Source organism: Trachemys scripta, chromosome 20 (genome assembly GCF_013100865.1).
Source record: "Trachemys scripta elegans isolate TJP31775 chromosome 20, CAS_Tse_1.0, whole genome shotgun sequence".
NCBI lineage: Eukaryota > Metazoa > Chordata > Testudines > Emydidae > Trachemys > Trachemys scripta.
Window position 1 is genome coordinate 14,227,114 of NC_048317.1, and position 20,297 is coordinate 14,247,410.

The following is a 20,297-nucleotide window of genomic DNA, read 5'->3' on the forward strand; positions in this document are numbered from 1 at the left end:
TTGGAGCAAGATATTTAAAGGAATGGGTGTTAGGTGCCTAAATACTTTTAAAAATCTGGCCCTCGGGCATTTTGAAAACATTCCCCACTAGCAGGAGTAAATGAACTCTTACATTGTAGAATAGGGACAACGGTGCCTGCAGCACTCCACAAGTCATTTCAACCGACTCTACCAGCTGCAGCACTCAAGCCAAATTCCCCTTTTATCTCTCGGTGTTAAAATTAGCCATCCAGTGATTTAAGAAATAAAGGTGCTAACTAGCGAGAGCCGCAATCCTATTGTTTATGCAAAAAATAATTATAGCGCAGGAGCTAATTGCCTTTGATCACACGACGGAGTGAAGGAAGAACAGAAATCCTGTGACGGGGGGAAAAGTGCAGCGAAAAGAGAAGCGCAAAAAGAAGAGGTAGGGGAATCAGGAAATGAAAGTGCACATTTCCTAGGGCTGAGTCGACTATCAGTCACATATCAGATTCCAGTCGTGCAGTTAAATATGATGGGTCAGATTCTTGCCTCTGCTCCACTCTCACCCAATAAAAGACTTTTAAGGGGAAATGGCACTGGTGCAGAATCAGCATAGGGATGATGTATACAACTCTGTGCTGCCCTTTCGTGCAGCCCCAGGCGAAGGGGCGTGCCGGGAGCCAGGCTCGGGGATGATAGGGTGAGTGGCCAGTGTTCTCTGCTCTGGCAGTTCTGGGCTGCTGAGAAGCCTATGACAGCTGAGGAAGGCTGCTGCTGGTTTGAGAAGCCGCTAGGATTATGCTAAACTGTGATCCAGAATCCACAGGGACCAAAGGTAGCATAGAGCCACCTGTGTGCTTCTACCTCCAGCCTGTGCTTTGCCTCTCAGGAGGCACAGATAGGTAGATACTGTCTACTGATCCCCACACATGGGTAGATACTGTCTACTGATCCCCACAGATAGGTAGATACTGTCTACTGATCCCCACACAGGCACTGTCTCATAACAGGAACTGGTGCTTCCAAAAGGAAACCACAGCCTGCCTTGGGGAGGCACGGGGCAGCACCCACTAGCTCATCAATGGATGGTCTGGAGCAGGGCGCTGGGGCGGAGCCAACAAAGCCACCACATTGGTGCTGGGAAAGCCAATTTCACTTGGCCTATTGGAAAAGGGAGGCTTCACATCACCAGCCTGTACGATTTCCACTGTATGGTGCGTTCCCCCTGGGTGGAGGGGAAGAGAGCTAGTTTAGACACTAGTCATGTGACCACAATTAACCAATGGAGTTTTAAAGAGATTTGGTCTGAACATTTTCACCATCATGTCATTCAAATCCCCAAAAGGCTGTTTTGTCAAAGCCAAAACGTTTCACAGAGACACGTTGGTTTTGTTGGAGTCACACACACACACAGAGGAAGGGCCGCATCACCAGTGCCAATGCTACTCCTGTCTCCACCACCTGCGCCTGTATCCAGACAGACAACCTAGCCACGGATGCCTCTACCCAGATCCTGGTGTGGATTTGCCGAGACTGTGGCCTGCATTTCCCACTCACAGAAAGCCAGGTGGTGGAACCATACAATGTGTGAGGTGCCTGCTGGTGGAATCTCTCAGGAAGCAGGTGGGAGAGCTACAGGAGGAGGTGGCAAGGCTGAGGAACATCCATCCCATGAGGAATTCCTCGAGCGTATTTTACATGGAGACATCCATGGCTGAGGAGGCTATCGAGCTACAGAGGACTGCTGTCACGCCACCGGGAGAGGAGGATATGGCTCTGTCACAAGGACTGGCAGCTGGTTACTTCTGGCAGCAGGTCGTGCTCCACCCCTCCTCCCAACCCACCCACCACGGTGATGGAAAACCGATATGCTACCCTGGCAACGAGTGATGAGGAGTCACCCCCAGAGGAGGAGGAGAAGCCATGTACCCCCAAGGCTGGGAAGATCGCAGCCACCACTGCCAGAAAGAAATATAGGGTAGTGGTGATTGGTGACTCTCTTCTGAGGGGTGTCGTGGAAAAAGTCACCCACGCATTGATTTTAGTTCCCAGACTCAAGCCTGAGGCCAGTTTATTGCAATACATACCAACGCGTTGGGGTAGCAGTCCGGAAACTACTACACTTTTTCCATCAACCAGCGGTTATCATGTTGCTAAGACCTTTTGCATAGCTTCCTTCCCCTCCCTCCTCTGGTCATGGCCCATGACCGTATTTGGCAGGGGATTGCACATTCCAGTTTAGTTCAGGTTCTGGCCTGTACTGTTTTATGTAAAGGCCGTCTGTGTAGTCAGCTTCTGTCAGAGGGCCTGAATTTGGGCCTTCGGTGTTACTTTGGTTGTCATTAAGAAGGCTACCTAGTTCTTTTTCCCCACAGGGGGATGGAGGCACCCATCTGTCACCCTGACATGGCATCACGGGAGGTATGGTGCCTGCCAGGGGCCCATCTGCCACACATTATGAAGGGATTGTTGAGGATCATCCGGCCCTCTGACTACTACCCCATGCTACTCATCCATGTGGCACTAATGATACTGCGAGGTATGACCCTCAGCAGATCAGAAGTGATCCAGGGATCTGGGAGTAAGGATGAGGGAGTTGGGAGCACAGGTGGTGTTCTCTTCGATTCTTCTAGTCAAGGGTAGGGGCCCAGGCAGAGACAGATACATCCTGGAGGTGAATGCCTGGCTGCGAAAATGGTGTCTCCAGGAGGGCTTTGGCTTGACCACAGGATGCTGTTCCAGGAAGAAGGACTGCTATGGAGAGATGGGGTCCACCTATCGAGGAAGGGGAAGAGCATATTTGAATACAGACTGGCTAACCTCGTGAGGAGGGCTTTAAACTAAGTTTGAAGGGTGCAGGTGACCAAAGCCCACAGGTAAGTCAAAAACATGGAGACCTGGGAGAAGGGTCGGAATGTGGGGGGAGCATGGGCTGTTATAGCAGGGACAAGAGAGAGACAAGACAGAACTGCGGGGGTGGGAATCGAATCAGTATCTTAGATATCTGTTTATTAATGCGAGAAGTATGTGGAATCAGCAGGAAGAACTCGAAATGCTAGTAAACAAACACAACTATGGCATAGTTGGCATCACGCGTTACTGGAATATTGGAATAGAAGGTACAGTTTACTCAAGAAGGACAGGCAGGGAAAAAAGGGAGGAGGTATTGCTTTATATATTAAAAATGTATACACTTAGACTGAGGTTGAGATGGAAATAGGAGACAGACTTGTTGAACGTCTCTGGGTAAGGATAAAAGGGGTAAAAAACAAGGGTGATGTCATGGTAGGGGTCTACTACAGACCACCTAACTGGGAAGAAGAGGTGGATGAGGCTTTTTGTAAGCAGCTAACAAAATCATTCAAAGCACAGGACTTGGTGGTGATGGCGGACTTCAACTATTCAGACATCTGCTGGGAAAATAACATAGCAGGGCACAGATTATCTAACAAGTTCTTGGAATGTATTGGAGACAATTTTTTATTTCAGAAGATGGAGAAAGCTACTAGGGGAGAAGCTGTTCTAGATTTGATTTTGACAAATAGGGAGGAACTGGTTGAGAATTTGAAAGTGGAAGACAGCGTGGGTGAAAGTGGTCATGAAATGGTAGAGTCCATGATTCTAAGGAATGGTAGGAAGAAGAACAGCACAATAAAGACAATGGATTTCAAGAAGGCAACTTTAGCAAACTCAGGGAGTTGGTAGGTAAGATCTCATGGAAGAAAGTCTAAGGGGAAAAACAATTGAAGACAGTTGGCAGTTTTTCAAAGAGACATTATTACGGGCACAAGAGCAAACTATCCCATGACATAAGAAAGATAGGACATATGGCAAGAGACCACCCTGGCTTAACCAGGAGATCTTCAATGATCTAACAATAAAAAAAAAAGTCCTACAAAAAGTGGAAACTAGCTGGAGACATAAAGGGTAACAAGAAAACTTTCTACAAATATATTAAAAGCAAGAGGAAGACCAAGAACAGAGTAGGCCCATTACTCAATAAAAGGGGAAAAAACAATAACAGAAAATGTGGAAATGGCCAGAGGTGCTTAATGACTTCTTTGTTTCGGTTTTCATCAAGAAGGTTGGTGGTGATTGGACGTCTAACATAGTGAATGCCCCTACTTCCCTAAGTAGTCTCTACCTGTGCTGATATATTTAGTTCCAGTATAATTTTTAATTACTCGATGTCACTCTTTGCTGTATGGAGACCCAAGCTGGGTGGGGTCCATGGTAAACAAAAGAGACAAAGCTGGGACTCAAATACTGTGAAAGCCTGTTTGATTGGCTACAATTGTAGCTGTTTTCTACAATAAATGACTCCTCTTTAAGACAGTCTGTAGTACTATATAGAATACTACCCAAGCAAGTAGCCCCGCCGAAAGCAATGAATAGGGATTACTCATGTCATTAAGGGGGCTACAGGATTATTAGGGCTGGGTTACATGGGTATGATGCTGAAGTATGAAATCAGTGGAGTTACATCTGATTTACACCTGTATATCTGAGAGCAGAATTAGCCCTTTAGGTTGCAAGCATCTCAGGACAGGAACCTGACGTACTCTATAGACTTTCCCACACTGGAGCCTTTCCTGGGAGCCTTTCCCCTGACTCCCATTGGTGCTGGATTGACACCAAAGTCCAAGATGTCGATATAAATCTGAGCGGAGAATCTGTCTATATGATTGAACTGCACATTTTTTGGCATTGAACAAATACATAATAGTATAAATAACCCAATAATTACAACCCGTAACACAAAACAGCCAGCCTTTCAAATTTTTGAGCAAACTTTTAATTTTTTCCTCTATCCAAAAACATCTTCTATGGTGACGTTCCTGAACAGGCTTGTGTTATCTGAAAAGCTTTTTACATATTCTCAAGTATAAATATTCTGATAGGAAAAAAAAATAATTCCCAAACCCAACCACTCATGCTCACATTTGGAGGGATGTGTAACGTGGCATGCGTCGCTGAGACTCGATACTCCCTGCTTAACATCATCTGCCACGGAGACTGCGCCTGGGTATGGCACGCAACGTCAGACACCTCTGGACTGTGCTGGTTGTTTGTATGGCCTTGGTCACCACCAGCCGGGAAGGGAAATGGGTCTAAACGTCTGGCACATTGTGATGAGATGCTCAGTATAAGAAAAGCAGAGATGCCTCCAGACATGGGGCTGAAGAGGGAGCTGGTGGCCTGCAGGCAGACAGGGCACCATAACTGCATTTTTTGTGAACGCAGATGGAAGGAACCACAGAGCCAAGCAGTTGGGTAGCGGCTTATCCCATGGGATTGGTGCTGGTAGCACTACCTTGGGTGACATAAAGCCATGTATGGGCGGGTTCATTGTGCAGTTCAGGACTTCACCGTGGAAGGCCAAACATGGGACAGGTGCTGGCTAGCCAAAACACTGCAGGGGTATTAGTTGACTAGAACTGAGCTTACTTTCATCTACTGTACAATAGCTGTGGGTCGTACCTGGCTGCAGGAGTGTCCCATCCTAGCACATCTTCAATGCCACACTCAGCAATCACTGCTTAGTTTCACCTACTTACTGATGAATGCTTTGTGCTTATAATAATACATTGGTTGTCTGTGAGGGCGGGTTTTCACACTCAGGATCTGAGTTGCTTTTAAACAACTTGATTCTTAAATAAAATTACAGTACGCACAGAAACAAAAGATGCAGAAGAACACAGCGAGGATTCACAGAACTCATAATCAAGTACTTAGTAACAACATATATATATATTAAGCTTTAGATTAAAAAATATATTTCTGGGTTTTTATATATGTATACTATAGGATGCAAGGGACATTAACACATTTTGGCACGCAGTGATTCACAGTGCTTTGCCCTTTAATATGATGTCTGCTCTAACATTATAATGTTTCCTTTTTAGAAGAATGCAGCTAGACTAGACTTTTCTTTTTTTTACGTAGAAAGCTGGATGGAGTGCTGCGGTTGAGTTGCTCCTGTGTATGCATGAAGGTCTTCTGGTACAATTCTGTTACGTTAGGAAGGAGAAATATAATAGTGCTCCGGGTGTTTAGATGATCTTGTTTTCCAGGGCTGCGATCCTTTTTGTCACAGCTTCCAGTGAGCAAGAGTTAAGGGAAAAAATGGCAGTGCATTTCAGTGATTCACATGCCAGATCCTCAACTAGCACAACTCAAAGTCAATGGCGATACCCCAATGTATGTCCGCTGAGGATTTGGCCAATTCTGGTAATCTAGTCCATGGTTTCGCCACCTTTTCAGGTTGCTGACCCGGCATTTGAAGTCAAACATTTTTACAACTGCTTTACATTTACTATCAAAAGCAAGAATAAAAACGTTACAATGATCTGTGTGTGTCTTTTGAGATGATGACCTTGAAGGATAAGGTGTTGTGGGGAGCACAAAGGGAGATTTTCTTTATTTTAGATTCTCATAAAATTTTCAATGCCTCGCAACCCTCTGATTGCTTTTTGTGTCCCTTCTTGGGGTTGTGAGCCAGTGATTGAGAAACACTGATATAGTCCAGGGGTAACCAACCTATGGCACGTGTGCCAAAGGTGGCACGTGAGCTGATTTTCAGTGGCATTCACACTGCCCGGGTCCTGGACACTGGTCCGGGGGGCTCTGCATTTTAATTTAATTTTAAATGAAGCTTCTTAAACATTTAAAAAACCTTATTTACTTTACATACAACAATAGTTTAGTTCTATATTATAAACTTATAGAAAGAGACCTTCTAAAAACGTTGAAATGTATTACTGGCACATGAAACCTTAAATTACAGTGAATAAATGAAGACTCGGCACACCACTTCTGAAAGGTTGCCGACCCCGGATATAGTCTGACCTCCTGCATGACATGAGCCCTTGAATTTCACCCAATGATACCTACAGAGGGGGGAATTTATTCTGTAAGTGACACTGTGGGGTCTGGTAACTTGGAGCTGACCTATAACATCGGACTTAGAAAGACATCCAGGCTCAGTGGACAGACACCAAGTGGGGGAGAATCTACCTTATCCCTCCGTGAATTCTCCCAGTGATTTATCAGTTACACTTACTGTTAAAAAGTTGTCACTTATTTCCAGCTGGAATTTCTCCAACTTCTACATCTAGCCACTGGCTCTTGTTCTGCCCTTGTCTGCTAAGTTGAAGGTCTCCCTATGATGCAGTGCAATGCTCCTGTTCTCACTGAAGTGAACTGGAATTCTGCCATTAACTCAGTAGGAACAGGCATCAATTGCTTACTTAAAGCAGTGTCTCCTTGTGATGAAGTGCTGGTAGACTTGTATTTAGCATGCACCTTGCAGCAGGGCCTCTTGTGAGCTCTCTGTTCTGCCCACTCCCCGCCTCTTGCTTTCTTCTGTCTCTTTCCCCCATTCTTGTGTGCTTCTTTACTTACCCACTCTTAGAGAGCCTCTCTTCTCTGACATGGCAGGAGAGGCTAAGGGAACTGGGATTGTTTAGTCTGCAGAAGAGAAGAATGAGGGGGGATTGATAGCTGCTTTCAACTACCTGAAAGGGGGTTCCAAAGAGGATGGATCTAGACTGTTCTCAGTGGTGGCAGATGACAGAACAAGGAGTAATGGTCTCAAGTTGCAGTGGGGAAGGTTTAGGTTGGATATTAGGAAAAACTTTTTCACTAGGAGGGTGGTGAAGCACTGGAATGGGTTACCTAGGGAGGTGGTGGAATCTCCGTCCTTAAAGGTTTTTAAGGTTAGGCTTGACAAAGCCCTGGCTGGGATGACTTAGTTGGGAATTGGTCCTGCTTTGAGCATGGGTTAGACTAGATGACCTTCTGAGGTCCCTTCTACCCTTGAGATTCTATGATTCCTTAGTCCTGCTTCAAGTCCCTCCTCAAACTCCCTTTGACTGTCTAGCTTTCCAGGCTAACTCCCACTCCACTGCCTCCTGTTCCTGTTCTCGGGCTGATGTGAGGCATCAACAAAACATGCCTCTCATGAATGGGAAAAATTCCTCATCAGTATCCCTAAAGGTGCCACCATAACCTCTTTCAAATCCCTCCTTAAAACCTATCTCCGCTATGGTGCTTCCACATCATTATTGGCTGGCATTGGTTCGGCAAGTGTCAATCTATTTGTCTGTCTTGTCCTCCTGTCGTGTCCTGCCTGTCTCAGAGAAGGTGAGCTCTCTGTGGCAGGGACTGCTTTCTTTGTTAATGTATGCACAGAATCTAGGTACAGAATGTGGTGTTTTTGAAAACACTTTTGGAATTGTGTCTCTTTAATTTGTAAAGGGTTTCTTGGTGCAGTTTCCAGTCTAGGGGGCTCTGCAGGAAAGCATGAGATCAGAGTCAGTCTGCAGAAAGCCTAGAGCAAGGTGGGTTAAATTGTGCCACACCCTTTTTAGGGAGCAGCCTGCTTTGTCTCTCTCTGTTTTGCCGTTCTTGTGCTGAATTCTAAGTATTAAAACAGTGTTATGTTGCTGCCTTCCGGCAAGAGTATTTAATGTTTTTATCTAACTTCTCTGTGTGCATGCCATGAATCTGAACACTGAAACCTAGTCTCCTGACTCCTACTCCAATTTCTTGACCACTGCACTAATCTGTCTCCCTGGTTGGAAGGTCTGGCTAATCTGCTCTCTAGAAAATGGAACCTGACATTGTGAAAATGAGCTGCTTGTAAAGGATATGTTTTCGTGTCAATGACTTTATGAGGTCTTCTACTTTTTTCTGGAACTTCACAATGGCTTTACATTCACATGGGTCCTCCTCTGTGGATAAGAGAACAAAGGTGATGATGAATCAGCCATCAGAGAGAGCAAGAATGGAATATATCAAAACCTAAACCATGGTGACAAGTGAAATAAAGCGAAAGCCTTTTCTCCAGCCAGAGGTCTGGAGGAAATCAATACATCATTCAGCCAGATTCTCTGAATGGTTATTGCTGTGTTTAACTTTAAACTAACTAGAGGGTCACACACTTCATTGCTTATGTAGGCCAAGCTCTGTGTGTTATCCAAATTTTTGTATTTCATCAATGATTTACCTAAAACTGATTACCCAGATATGGCTTTTCTGATTTTCAGCAGGGTTCTGTTTATTCATGTCTACGCCATTCCCTGCAATTTTGGAATTGATCAGCTGCAGTGTTTAAAAGTGATTGTGTTACAGACAGACAAACAGAAATGTCGTCAAGTTGAATGTGGTGCCCTGCTTCTCTCAGCCAATTAACAGACCTAAGTCAGATACTTGGCTGTCGTCCAGTCTTTTTGTGCCACTCTGGTTGCAAAAGGGGTGAGAGGGCCAGTTTAACTGGCCAGTGATGGGGTGGTGCAGTTCAGGAAGGCTTGATGTTTTAATGAATTACTGTTTTAGAAGCGTGCTGAGACCTTTGGCTGAAAAACACTACGGCAGAAGTGCAAAATGCTATAATTTGGGCAGACTGACATTTTTTCAATCAAAGAATTACGACCAAAAAAAAAAAAAAAAGAGAGAGAGAGAGAGAGAGTCCACCAAAACCACACACCTACACAGAAACAAAAAATAACAACAACCCAACACCTGTGAGTGGAAACCTCGAGGTGTACTTTTGCCCCTTGCTTCAGGAGTCAAGTGTTTTCCACCTGCCCTCTGCCCCACTCACCGACACAGATTTTCGTCGGCAGTTCCTTCGCAATCTTGTTGATGGTACTGAAATCAGCAGTATAAAAGTAGTGTGCTGCCACTGGCTCTGAGGCAATTTCCCTTAATTCATCTTCAACGGCATTGCCCACTCCCACAGCGAACATCTCAAAGCCTGCAAGCAATGAGGAGTGTCAGTCCTACTGCAACCATCTCATTGGAACAGCAAAAGAACCCAGCCAGCTTGTAAATCCTTCTTTGCATTTACGTGATGTGCTGCGTACAAACGAGGACGCCCCCACTGTACGGAGCCATGGACCAAACGCTCAAAGATGGACACCCAAGAACACCCACATCATTTGCACATGGAGTCATTGTGCTTTCAAATCCCTCAGCTGTAGGGTCTTGTGGAATGGATGCGATTATGGTCATTGAATGCAGCGCGTGCATCCTGAGAATAGGCCACCTAAACTACAAGCGCACGTATTGAGCCATCGCAGAACCCCAAGGGAGAATTTATATGTTTATGTATTACAGGGACAAACTCAAACCAAAATCCCTGCAAATCTGGGAAAACGCAGCTCGGGATTTGTATCCAAGCTTCTCGCTGCAGTGGGGCCATGCCGAAACTGCGGATCAAACTGCTGAACTCTGGGAAAGGCTGAAGCTAGATCTGAATTTTATTTGGATCCACCTCTAGGCTGTTCATAGGGCAGAGGTAGGTGGGTAAGTATATTTGCCTTTCATCTCCCAAGGCGGGTGTATTTAATATCCACTGGCAAAGGTTCTAAAGCGAGATTATATATATATATGGGTTGGGTGAAAAGATAAGGAAAAAAAGTCAAGAACCCTTTTAAACTGTTATCACCCCAAAATGACTCTGAAATGTTTGTCAAGGCAACTGTGACAATCAGAGTCCAGACACTCGAGGAGGAGGACGGGGGGTCTGAATGCCAAAGAATAAGCAATTGAATCAACTGACTTTATTCAATATTTATTGCACTATAAAAGAGCATTAAGGTCTTTTATGAAAGCTGGTGACCCTCTGGTCATTAATATTATTGCATGATGTGTGTATGGCTAGTGTATAAAGAGGTACATGTGCATGCTGGAAATATATTACTAAAATATGTTTGGGGATCAGACTTGCTAAACGTTTATTCTAGACAAAGGAAGGTTGTTTTGCCCGTTTGCCTGGGTCTCCAGTGTAAATTGAGCAAGGTGATGCCAGAGACAATGGAAGTTACATTTACATACGAATCAACAGGGGGGTTGGTAAATCAAGAGGAAGAGACAAACAGCGGGGGAGAAGAATGCATTTCAAAGGTTTACTTTACTGGGTTATAAAAAGAAGGGGAGCGAACCCCTTAGTTCTCCATCACTGAGGGGACAAAAGGGCCAGCACCTTTTGATTCTGTGAAAGTTGGCTCCCCTTTCCTGGCGTGTTGGAGATGCTAGTAGCTTGATGTAAGTAAGAAACTGTTTTAGGCAAAGACATAACTGGTTCAAATTAAGTTTGAGGCACTAACAAGTGTGTGATTTTTGTTTTGTTTGTAACCCCGTTTTCTCTCTTTTATTCTTGCTTAGCATCACAAATCTGTGTTCTTTATTAATACACGTATCCCTGTTTTATTTCAAAGCTATCTCAGTGCTGTATATTAAACTAAAATGTGGGACCTCAGCAAAACTAACAGACTGGTGGGTGCACTGTCTCCTTGGAAACAGCAGACTTAATAATTTCTGTGAGTGTCCAGTGAGAGGGACTGGACTCTACAGAGAGACATCTCTGGGGGAACTTGGGAACTGGGGTTCATGGAATATTATCTGTAGGGCAAAGTTTAGACTGGCAAAGTCTCGAGGAGTTTGCTGGTAAGGCAGACAGACTGTTGCATGAGGGAGCTGACACACAGTTTAAATTCCAGCAAAAAAAAAAAAAAAAAAAAAAAAGTTAAAAATCCAGCTCTCTCTTGCTGAGACAGAGGGGTGACACAGTGGCTTATGATTCTGGGCACCTCAAGCATAGCATCACAGGAAAGTTGTCTCAGCCTTTGTTCAACCTTTTCTAGAAGGGAAGATGTCATAATTCCTTTCAATCCTGTTCATTGCCCCCACAGAGGTCATGACCCCCTGGCTGAGAACCTGTGGTTTAATAGGTACCCAAGAGGAAGATAGGGGAAGTTTTCAAAATGGGGCCCAAAGCAACTCACCATGTTCTCAGTACTTATATCCGGAAGACAAAGTCACCCACTGAAAAGCAGACCAAATGCTGGAATAGGGGAGTAACAGGAGCTGGTCAGGAATTTTTAGATGAAATATCAGAAATGTCAGAAAATGGCAATTCATAAAAAATGAAACTTTTCCTAGGAAAAGGTTGATTTCAATCAATTTTTCAACTCACAAACAAAATTGAAGAAAAAAAAGGTTTGAAATTGTTGAAATGTTCCATTTAAACTTTTTCAAAATGAAAAATTCATGTTTTCCAGTTCAAAATGACTTTTGGTTTTGAAATTTAAACTAATGATGTAAAAAGAAATTGTCAAGTATAAAAAAAGGCTGAAATAGAAACAAAATGTTTTGATTGACCCAAATTGATTTTTTTTTTTGTTCACAAAAAAGTTCAACTTTTTAAAACTTTTCTGTCCCAGTTTTGGATGGGACATTGTTTTTGAAATCTCAAAATGTTTTGCAGGCTGAAAAAACCATTTCCTGACCAGCTGTAGTAGTAACAAACTGCTGAGTCTCCTTCCCAGGAAGACCTGTCACTCACTAGGGACAGGAGATCCTGTTGTGAGGGAAGAGCAGTTGTGCAGGTACTTGGGTGGTCGGCGGGGTCTCATATAAACAGTTTGAAGCCACATCTTGGGTGAAATCCTGGCCCCATTGAAAGTAATGGGAGTTTTGCCATTGACTTCAACAGGGCCAAGATTTATCCCCTGAACTACAAGATGCTTGTGTGAACTCTGACCCTATTTAGATTCAAACATCGCTAACTTTTTCCCAACAGCATTGCCTTAGTTCCTGTGGATCAAAACAAGCACAATATTTGAATTTTCAATGAGGCTTCTAAATTCCAGCTCCTGGAACATTTTCAGAGTGCAATATCGAGCAGCTGTTATTTTTTCCCCTGTAAGGAACACGATCACTGAACAGCTGGTAATAGAAAAAACCAACCAACCAACCATAATCAAACAGAATTCAAGGCCTGTTACCATTATGTAAGATAAATTGTGTTGGGGAGTTACATCAAGATTTATATATACCAGCCAAACACACGCTGTACACGGCATCCCACGTGCCCTGGCAACATGCTTCTCAAATGTCAATTATTCTTGCCCTCATGTTTGATCTTCATTATTGGGCACCAGCCCTCAGTCAGGTCCAGCGGTCAAGACCAAAGATTAAAAGAGGTGAAGCATTTAGCAACTCATGAGCATATCCCCAAGGGCCATGTTCATTTAACGCAGTAAAAAACAGGATACAAGGAACTTGGGCAGCAGTTGTTCAGCAAAAGGGGGCGGCTCGCGAAATATTTATGTTTCAAGGTCTTTAAAGTATCTTTTTCTTTTCTGGTTTTATTAATCCACTGGAAGCTGGCAGCAGAAATGTGTCTCCCGCTCAGTCCCCATCCCCCTTACATGTGCCTAATGGGTTATTAGTGTACGGTCCCTAATGAGTGCCGGCATGGTGCATACTTGGACGAAGTTCATCCATGTGTGAAGGGCAGGAGCACTGCCAGCTTTTCTGCTGCCTTAGGCGGCGGAAGGTCCCGCCCCGAAAGGCCCCCCCCCCCCCCCCCCCACACACACACACACACAGAGGCGGTGGAAGGTCCCACCGCCGAAATACCACCGTGGTCACCGCCCCCCAAATTGTAGCGCCCTAGGCGACTGCCTAGGTCACCAAATGGGTTGTGCCGGCATTGGTGAAGGAACAACATAAGGCCCATGCCTTAAGTGCCATTTAAGGCCTATTTTGAGGGCTGAAGTGGAATTAAAGTGGTGCTTGTTCCTTGTGCAGGTGTGATTTTTACCCATTGCTTCGTAATTGGACAGCTGGGCCTTGTGAGGGGACTTCATGGGTAGGAAGACCTTCCCTAGGTCTTACTCCTCCTTTGTGCATGCAGGAAGCAGTACAATCTGCTACTTAATCTGTAGTACTTGTGGCACTTAGAGACGAACAAATGTATTTGAGCATAAGCTTTCGTGGGCTAAAACCCACTTCATCGGATGCATGCAGTGGAAAATACAGTAGGAAGATATATATATATATATACGCAGAGAACATGAAAAAATGGGTGTTGCCATACCAACTGTAATGAGAGTGATCAATTAAGGTGAGCAATTATCAGCAGGAGGAAAAAAAACTTTTGTAGTGATAATCAGGATGGCCCATTTCCAACAGTTGACAAGAAGGTGCGAGTAACAGTAGGGGGGAAAATAGCATGGGGAAACAGGTTTTACTTTGTGTAATGACCCATCCACTCCCAGTCTTTATTCTTAAGCCTAACTTAATGGTGTCCAGTTTGCAAATTAATTCCAATTCTGCAGTTTCTCGTTGGAGAAAAAAAACCTTCAAAAACAGACTCCAACGTGGGAACTGACCATGTGAGGAAGTGCAACTGTCATGTGAGACAGCAAGAAACCAAACGAAGAAGTCAAAACCCAGCAGTGCTCTCATGACTAGTGATGTGGTGTCCCTGGAGTAAAGACTGAGCCACAGAACTTCCATCCTTCCCGTGGAATGGGGGTCAGAAATCTCTGAAGCAAATTCCTTCCACAACAAAGGCACCGAACCACACCCTGCTCTCAGTCACACCAACATGGGCCCCCAGTACGTCCCCTGAAGTTATCACAGTTACTCTGGTCTTACACTGAGGAAGGGTGTAGCCTGCAGAGCTTAGTTTAACTTTGCACTAGGACTGAGCACTGATAGCCAGAGAGGGGAGAGTTCACCGTTTAAAAAGGCTCAGAGGAACATAACCTCTATCATACAGGTGCTAACTGGCTCCTTTGCTGGTAGCTTCAGAAAGAGGCCCATGACTGACACAGAATAGAGACAGAAGATGGCCTTCTAAAGGGACTATGAGAATTAGCTGCCCAGCTCCCATTGAAAGCCAAAGCCCCTTTGAAAATCTGCCTTGTCCACATCAGAGGCCCTCTAAGTCAGCACTGAAGCACGTGGGCAGGGGTAGAGGCAACGTAGGCCAAAGTTTTGCTCTACGGATGCCCATGTTCTATGGTGAATGGAGGACATCGGTTTCTGGGACTGCCAATCAGCATCATACATAGACCAGTACTTGACCCAAAGGAAAACCAATGCCACTGAATTCTGGAGGCCTACCTGAATCCTTGGCTTTCTTGGCAGCATCGCTGATGTAATCTTGTGACCGTCCATCTGTGAAGACAATGCCCACCTTGGGGACGCCAGGTCTCGCTCCACTGGAGGGATCAAAGGATTTTTCAGTGAGGTGCCTCAGTGCTAGGCCTGTCATGGTTCCTTTCTCCATGTAGGACATCCTTTTCACTGCTGCCTTGATGTCCTTCTTGTTGTTGTACCGTTCCAGCGGGAACTCCTGCCTGACAGAGCTGGAGTACTGGACCAAGCCCACGCGAGCATTTTTATCGGAGACATCCAATGAATCCACAATCTGGTTGATGAACTTCTTCACAAGCTCAAAGTTCTCAGGCCGCACGCTCTTGGAGCCATCAATCAGGAACACAAGGTCAATGGCAGATCCACCACTGCAGGCTGCGGAGAAACAAGAGAACAGGGCAAAGGGAGAAATTCAGCTCCCAATTAACCAGAGAGCGAGAAAAAACAAAAACCAGTATGGCTTTATTAATAATAATAACTCAACATCATAGTAAATCTCAAAAGCATGTCACTTCCCAGCAGATATAGCACCGCTGACATAAATCTTGACCTAGGTCCTTAAGTTGGTCTGGCTAGATATTCAGTTTACACCATTGCTAGTGATTTTATCTCGCCGCCAAAGCTTTTGGTGACCATGTGGTGTCTGGCCGTGTAGCAGCATTCCTTGGTAATCATATAATAATAATTAATAATAGCTGTTTGAAAAAGGACAATTATTTTTCACACAACTGTTTAATATTATTTCAAAATTTCCCATGAACATTTTTATTTAAAAACCAAAAACCATTTTTTCCCCAGTTTTTGAAAACTGTTTTCAGTTAAAATTTTGGGTTTTAGTTAAAAAAAAAAATCAGTTTTCAAAACTCAAAATCCAAATTATTTTACTGGAATCCAAAAACTTGTACAGAAAAATTTTGGGTTTTTTGGTTTCCGTTTTTAACAACAAAAATTGATAAAAAGAGAATTTTTGTTCATTTTGGACAAAATTCATATTTCCCTAAATCAACCAGTATGACCAAAAAATTCAAACTGACTCTAATAATTAATAGTAATAACACTAATAATAATAAAGCTTTTCACTGGCAGGTACACAGTGCCTTTCGTCTTGGGATCTCCATGCACAGTGAAGCCAATACTTGGTTGAGCCTCTGCGGTAGGCTAGAGAATGCGATTGGCTGAACCTCAAGACCCATTGCAAAGTCTATTTGTTCTCCCAGGCTTTCCATGAGGGGGATGTATTGGGCATGGGGGAAGAGATGAGGTAGGAGAATTTAATCTGTGTGCACTGGGGAGTTTTAACGATGGGCATTGGTCTCATCTGGGAATTGGTGTCATGGGACCCTCCCAAATCGCATCCTTGGTGAAGGAGTGATTAGAGCACAGGAGTCCGGAGGAGGCATAATTCCTGGGGCCACATTGTGTCCCCTTGGGGGGGGTGTCCAGAAAAGATTAGCCAATCAGAATGGCGTGAATGTTTCCAAGGGCAGATTTCAGCTCTGCCACTAACAAACTCCTTATTTTGCAGACTCAGTGTGTCTCTTGTTCAAACTGGCAGTGACCGTCTGAGGAGTAAAAGGGAGCATTGAATGGAGCACACACCAAAAGGTTTTGCTCTGCCGGAAATCTCAGAGCCATGAAGTCACTGGGCCCTGACACAGTGACTGATGGTAAATCCTCTTTATTGCCTCGAATCATGCCCCACGCTCAGTGCACAGCGCGGCTGCCGGCTAACTTCAGAGATGGCAACCGAGCCCCTACCGAAGCATCCACCTCCTGCCCCTCCCAGCGCTCCACTCTTCTACCAGGGAGGGGGTCCCACATGGGTCTATGGCTTCCTTTGGGCCTTGGGGCTCTGCGTGCTGGAGCTCAGACCCACAGATCAATGGGGGCCATGATTAATCTGCTCCTGCATGGAGGGTGTTGGGTGCCTTCCAGGGAATATCTCTGCTAAGAGTGTAAATCCGTCCAAGAGCCTGTCAATGGAGAGACCCCTATTGATGCCAGCTCTTCCTAGGAGAGCTACTTGGTTAAATTCTCAGTGGTGAGCAACCCAGGGGATTGGGGTGAAGGTACCGTTCTTTTACCCTGCTTTCATCCTCTTGCTTTTCTGAGGCAGTGCCTCGGATATCTCAACAACCCCCTGACATATCACCGCACTGCCACGTTCATATCAGGGATGCACAATGGGATTTACCACTGCAGGTTTTCCCATCGCTGTTCAATGTGAAGCCCTCTTTGCAAGCACAGGTGTATGACCCGGGTGTGCTGACACAGATCTGCTGACAGTCATGGTCTCCAGAGGCACAGAGGTCGGATAGATCTGTAAGGAAAGATACAGAATAAAAATATATTGACCCTGAAGGGAAAAGTGTCAAGGCCGCTTTGACCAAAGACAGCACGAGACTTGTGTTCCTCTATCTGCCTGCATAGCAAGTGCTTTAATGTTCTCCCCTTCTATGAACTCTAAGTCCTTATTTAATAACACATTGCTCATAGCAGGATGGATCACTCGATGATTGCCTGTTCTGTTCATTCCTTCTGAAGGATCTGGCATTGGCCACTGTCGGAAGACAGGATACTGGGCTAGATGCATGATTGGTCTGACCAAGTATGGCTGTTTTAACGTTCTTTTCTGCTGCAGATCTCAAAGCACCAAGGGAAGTAAGAGTTATTATCTTGATTTTTCAGATGGGGAAACTGAGGTACATAGAGACAGTGACTTGCTCAAGGTCCCTCTGGGGCACCTGGCATTGGCCACTGTCAGAAGACAGGATACTGGGCTAGATGGATCTTTGGTCTGCTCCAGTATGGCCGTTCTTATGTCATGCAACTCGGCGACAGAGCCAGGAATAGAGCCCATGTCTCCACAGTTCGAGTGCAATACCCTATCTACTGGGCAACTCTTTCTCCAACACCCACAGCAGCAGATCACAATTTACTTCACCATTCAATGTTGTTCAATGAGAATTTTGCAATTTTTGTTATTCTTTGAATTGATCACGAATAACTGTGAATAGCCAACGTTCACTCTTCCGGCCCTATGGGTTAGTTGTGATTAGTCCGATAAATCACATGGGATCATTGCTGCTCTCTGGTTAGATTAGTGCGCAAGCAAAGTTAAAGTTCATTTTACAGTAATACTTGCACATTCAGCTTTTCATTGCTGTCTGCGAACACAAGCGCCAGTAGAACTCAACCTGGGCCTGAGCAAACAAAACTGGAATTGAAGTCAATGGGCACATCCAGTGCTCAGCTCTGAAAATCAGGCCCCAGGGCATCAATGTTGGTCGAAAGGAAACACAGAGGTGAAACAAATCTGGTGGAAGCCAATTCATTTATAAATCAGGTGAGTATTTGCAGGAAATAGTGTATGCCAGTATTTACCTGGCTCTACCACAACCACAGTGCCTGATTCAAAGTCCATTAAATTCAAATGGGAGACTTTTCATCTGGTCCATATATATGGGGTGGGGAGAGAGACGGGGATAGGAGGAGGAGGAGGAGGAGGACAAATACAAGAATGCTCAAGCCTTCTGATTGTTCTAAACAAAGCAATGTTAACCCCTAGCATTTATAAGCAAACACCATAATGAGTGGGTTAGCATATCTGCAATGTAGAAAAGGGGAAATTCAACCCTGGGCAGAGGATATAGACAAGAACTATGCACCATTTAAGTCCCACTTAAGTGCTCAAAATAAGCCTTAAGTTGCCTAGGCCTTGAGCTGTCCTGGTGCACCAGGGAGAATCCCCTTGTGGATGTCTAAGACCTTCACGAAGGGAGATAAGTATCATCATCTCTGTGTTGGGGAAAATAAAGCACAGCGAGGTGAAGTGATTCTCCCAAGGTCCTGGGAACAGAACTCAGGTCTTTTGCCTTCCAGCCCCTGTTCTATGTACTAGCTTCTGCTGGCTTAGCTGCACATTAGCTCCATTTTATAGCTGGGGAAACTGAGGCAGCCACAGTCTCCATAACAAGTCAGAGACATTTGACTTTGGGTAAGTTGGTTCCCATGTCTGTTCCTAGACTTTGTTTGTGTAGTTAGATTGTAAGCTCTTTGGGCCAGGGACTGTCTTCTTGTGTTTGGATGGTGCCTCTTGGAGCTACTGTACTACGTATTATCAGAGTATGAATCTCCTGCAAACGCCAATTCACACCTACAAGTAACACTTGTGGTAGTTTGGGACTGTGCCATTAAGGGCTGAGCTTCCCAGGCCGAGAGTCTGGGGAAGGTGTTGTGAAGCTCTTGTTGTCATGCAGAGGTGTTGCGTCTAGACACAAAATAAAGGAGATCTCTGGCAAGCACTGAGGCCCAGACCCTGAAAGGTATTTAGGCTCCAAAATCCCATTGATTTCACTGGAAGTTAGAAGCCTTCAAGGATTTGGTCTGAAGTGATCACCAAACACAACACCGAACCCCATGGGAGGGCATTGCTACTTCAAACAAAACCTGCAAGACTGTAGAAGGGAGCTGCAAAAATACTCATTTACCGTGTCAACTGAACAGGCCCAAGAGTTTCACACACCCTTCCTGCCAAGCACAGATGTGTGGCAACAGTTTGGGAAAGGTGTGACACAATAAAGAGCTGAAGGAGACACACACGGGTAGAGACAGAACTGTGAGATGCTCTGAGACTGACGTGTAACAGGTCATGATTCAATCTTTCTGCTGAAAATGTGTAGGGTAACTAAGAGCAGCCTGGTGCCCAGTTTGTGTGGGACGGTGTCAATGTTGACTCTAACGTCAGCCAGGGGTCTTTTAATCAGATGCAGTTGTGCAAACAGTATTGAAAACCAGGTGTTCAGATACTAAGTTCTGGTCTACACTGGGGAGGGGGGTTGACCTAAGATACGCAACTTCAGCTACGAGAATAGCGTATCTGAAGTCGACGTATTTAGGTCGACTTACCGTGGCATCTTCACGGCACTGAGTCGACTGCTGCCACTCCCCCGTCGACTCCGCTTGCGCCAGCGGCGGCTCCAGGCACCAGCGCATCAAGCGTGTGCCTGGGGCGGCAAGCCGCGGGGGGCAGCCTGCCGGTCCCTGCGAGGCGGCAGGCAGGCTGCCTTCGGCAGCATGCCCGTGGGAGGTCCCTGGTCCCGCGGATTTGGCGGCATGCCTGCAGGCAGTCAACTGGTCCCATGGATTCGGCGGCAATTGGAGGGCGGGTATGCCAAAGCCGCAGGACCGGCAGACCTCCCGCAGGCATGCCGCCGAATCTGCGGGACTGGGGACCTCCCGCAGGCAAGCCGCCGAAGGCAGCCTGCCTGCCATGCTGGGGCAGCAAAAAAGCTAGAGCCACCCCTGACTTGCGCCTCTCGCAGCGGTGCACTACCGGAGTCGACAGGAGAGCGCTCGGGGATTGATTTATCGCG

At 45.4% G+C, this 20,297-nt stretch overlaps 1 protein-coding gene across 1 annotated transcript in view; it reads right to left on the minus strand.

Annotated features, from left to right (window-relative positions):
* Positions 1-8,568: 8,568 nt before the first annotated feature.
* Positions 8,569-20,297, minus strand: part of MATN1 (matrilin 1) — a 35,256-nt gene continuing 23,527 nt past the window's right edge. The window contains exons 4-7 of the mRNA XM_034754320.1: positions 17,117-17,242; positions 14,890-15,297; positions 9,572-9,724; positions 8,569-8,699 (exon numbers count right to left, since the gene is read on the minus strand). Of these exons, the coding sequence (XP_034610211.1) occupies positions 8,569-8,699; positions 9,572-9,724; positions 14,890-15,297; positions 17,117-17,242 (818 nt within the window). The remainder of the gene's footprint in view (positions 8,700-9,571; positions 9,725-14,889; positions 15,298-17,116; positions 17,243-20,297) is intronic.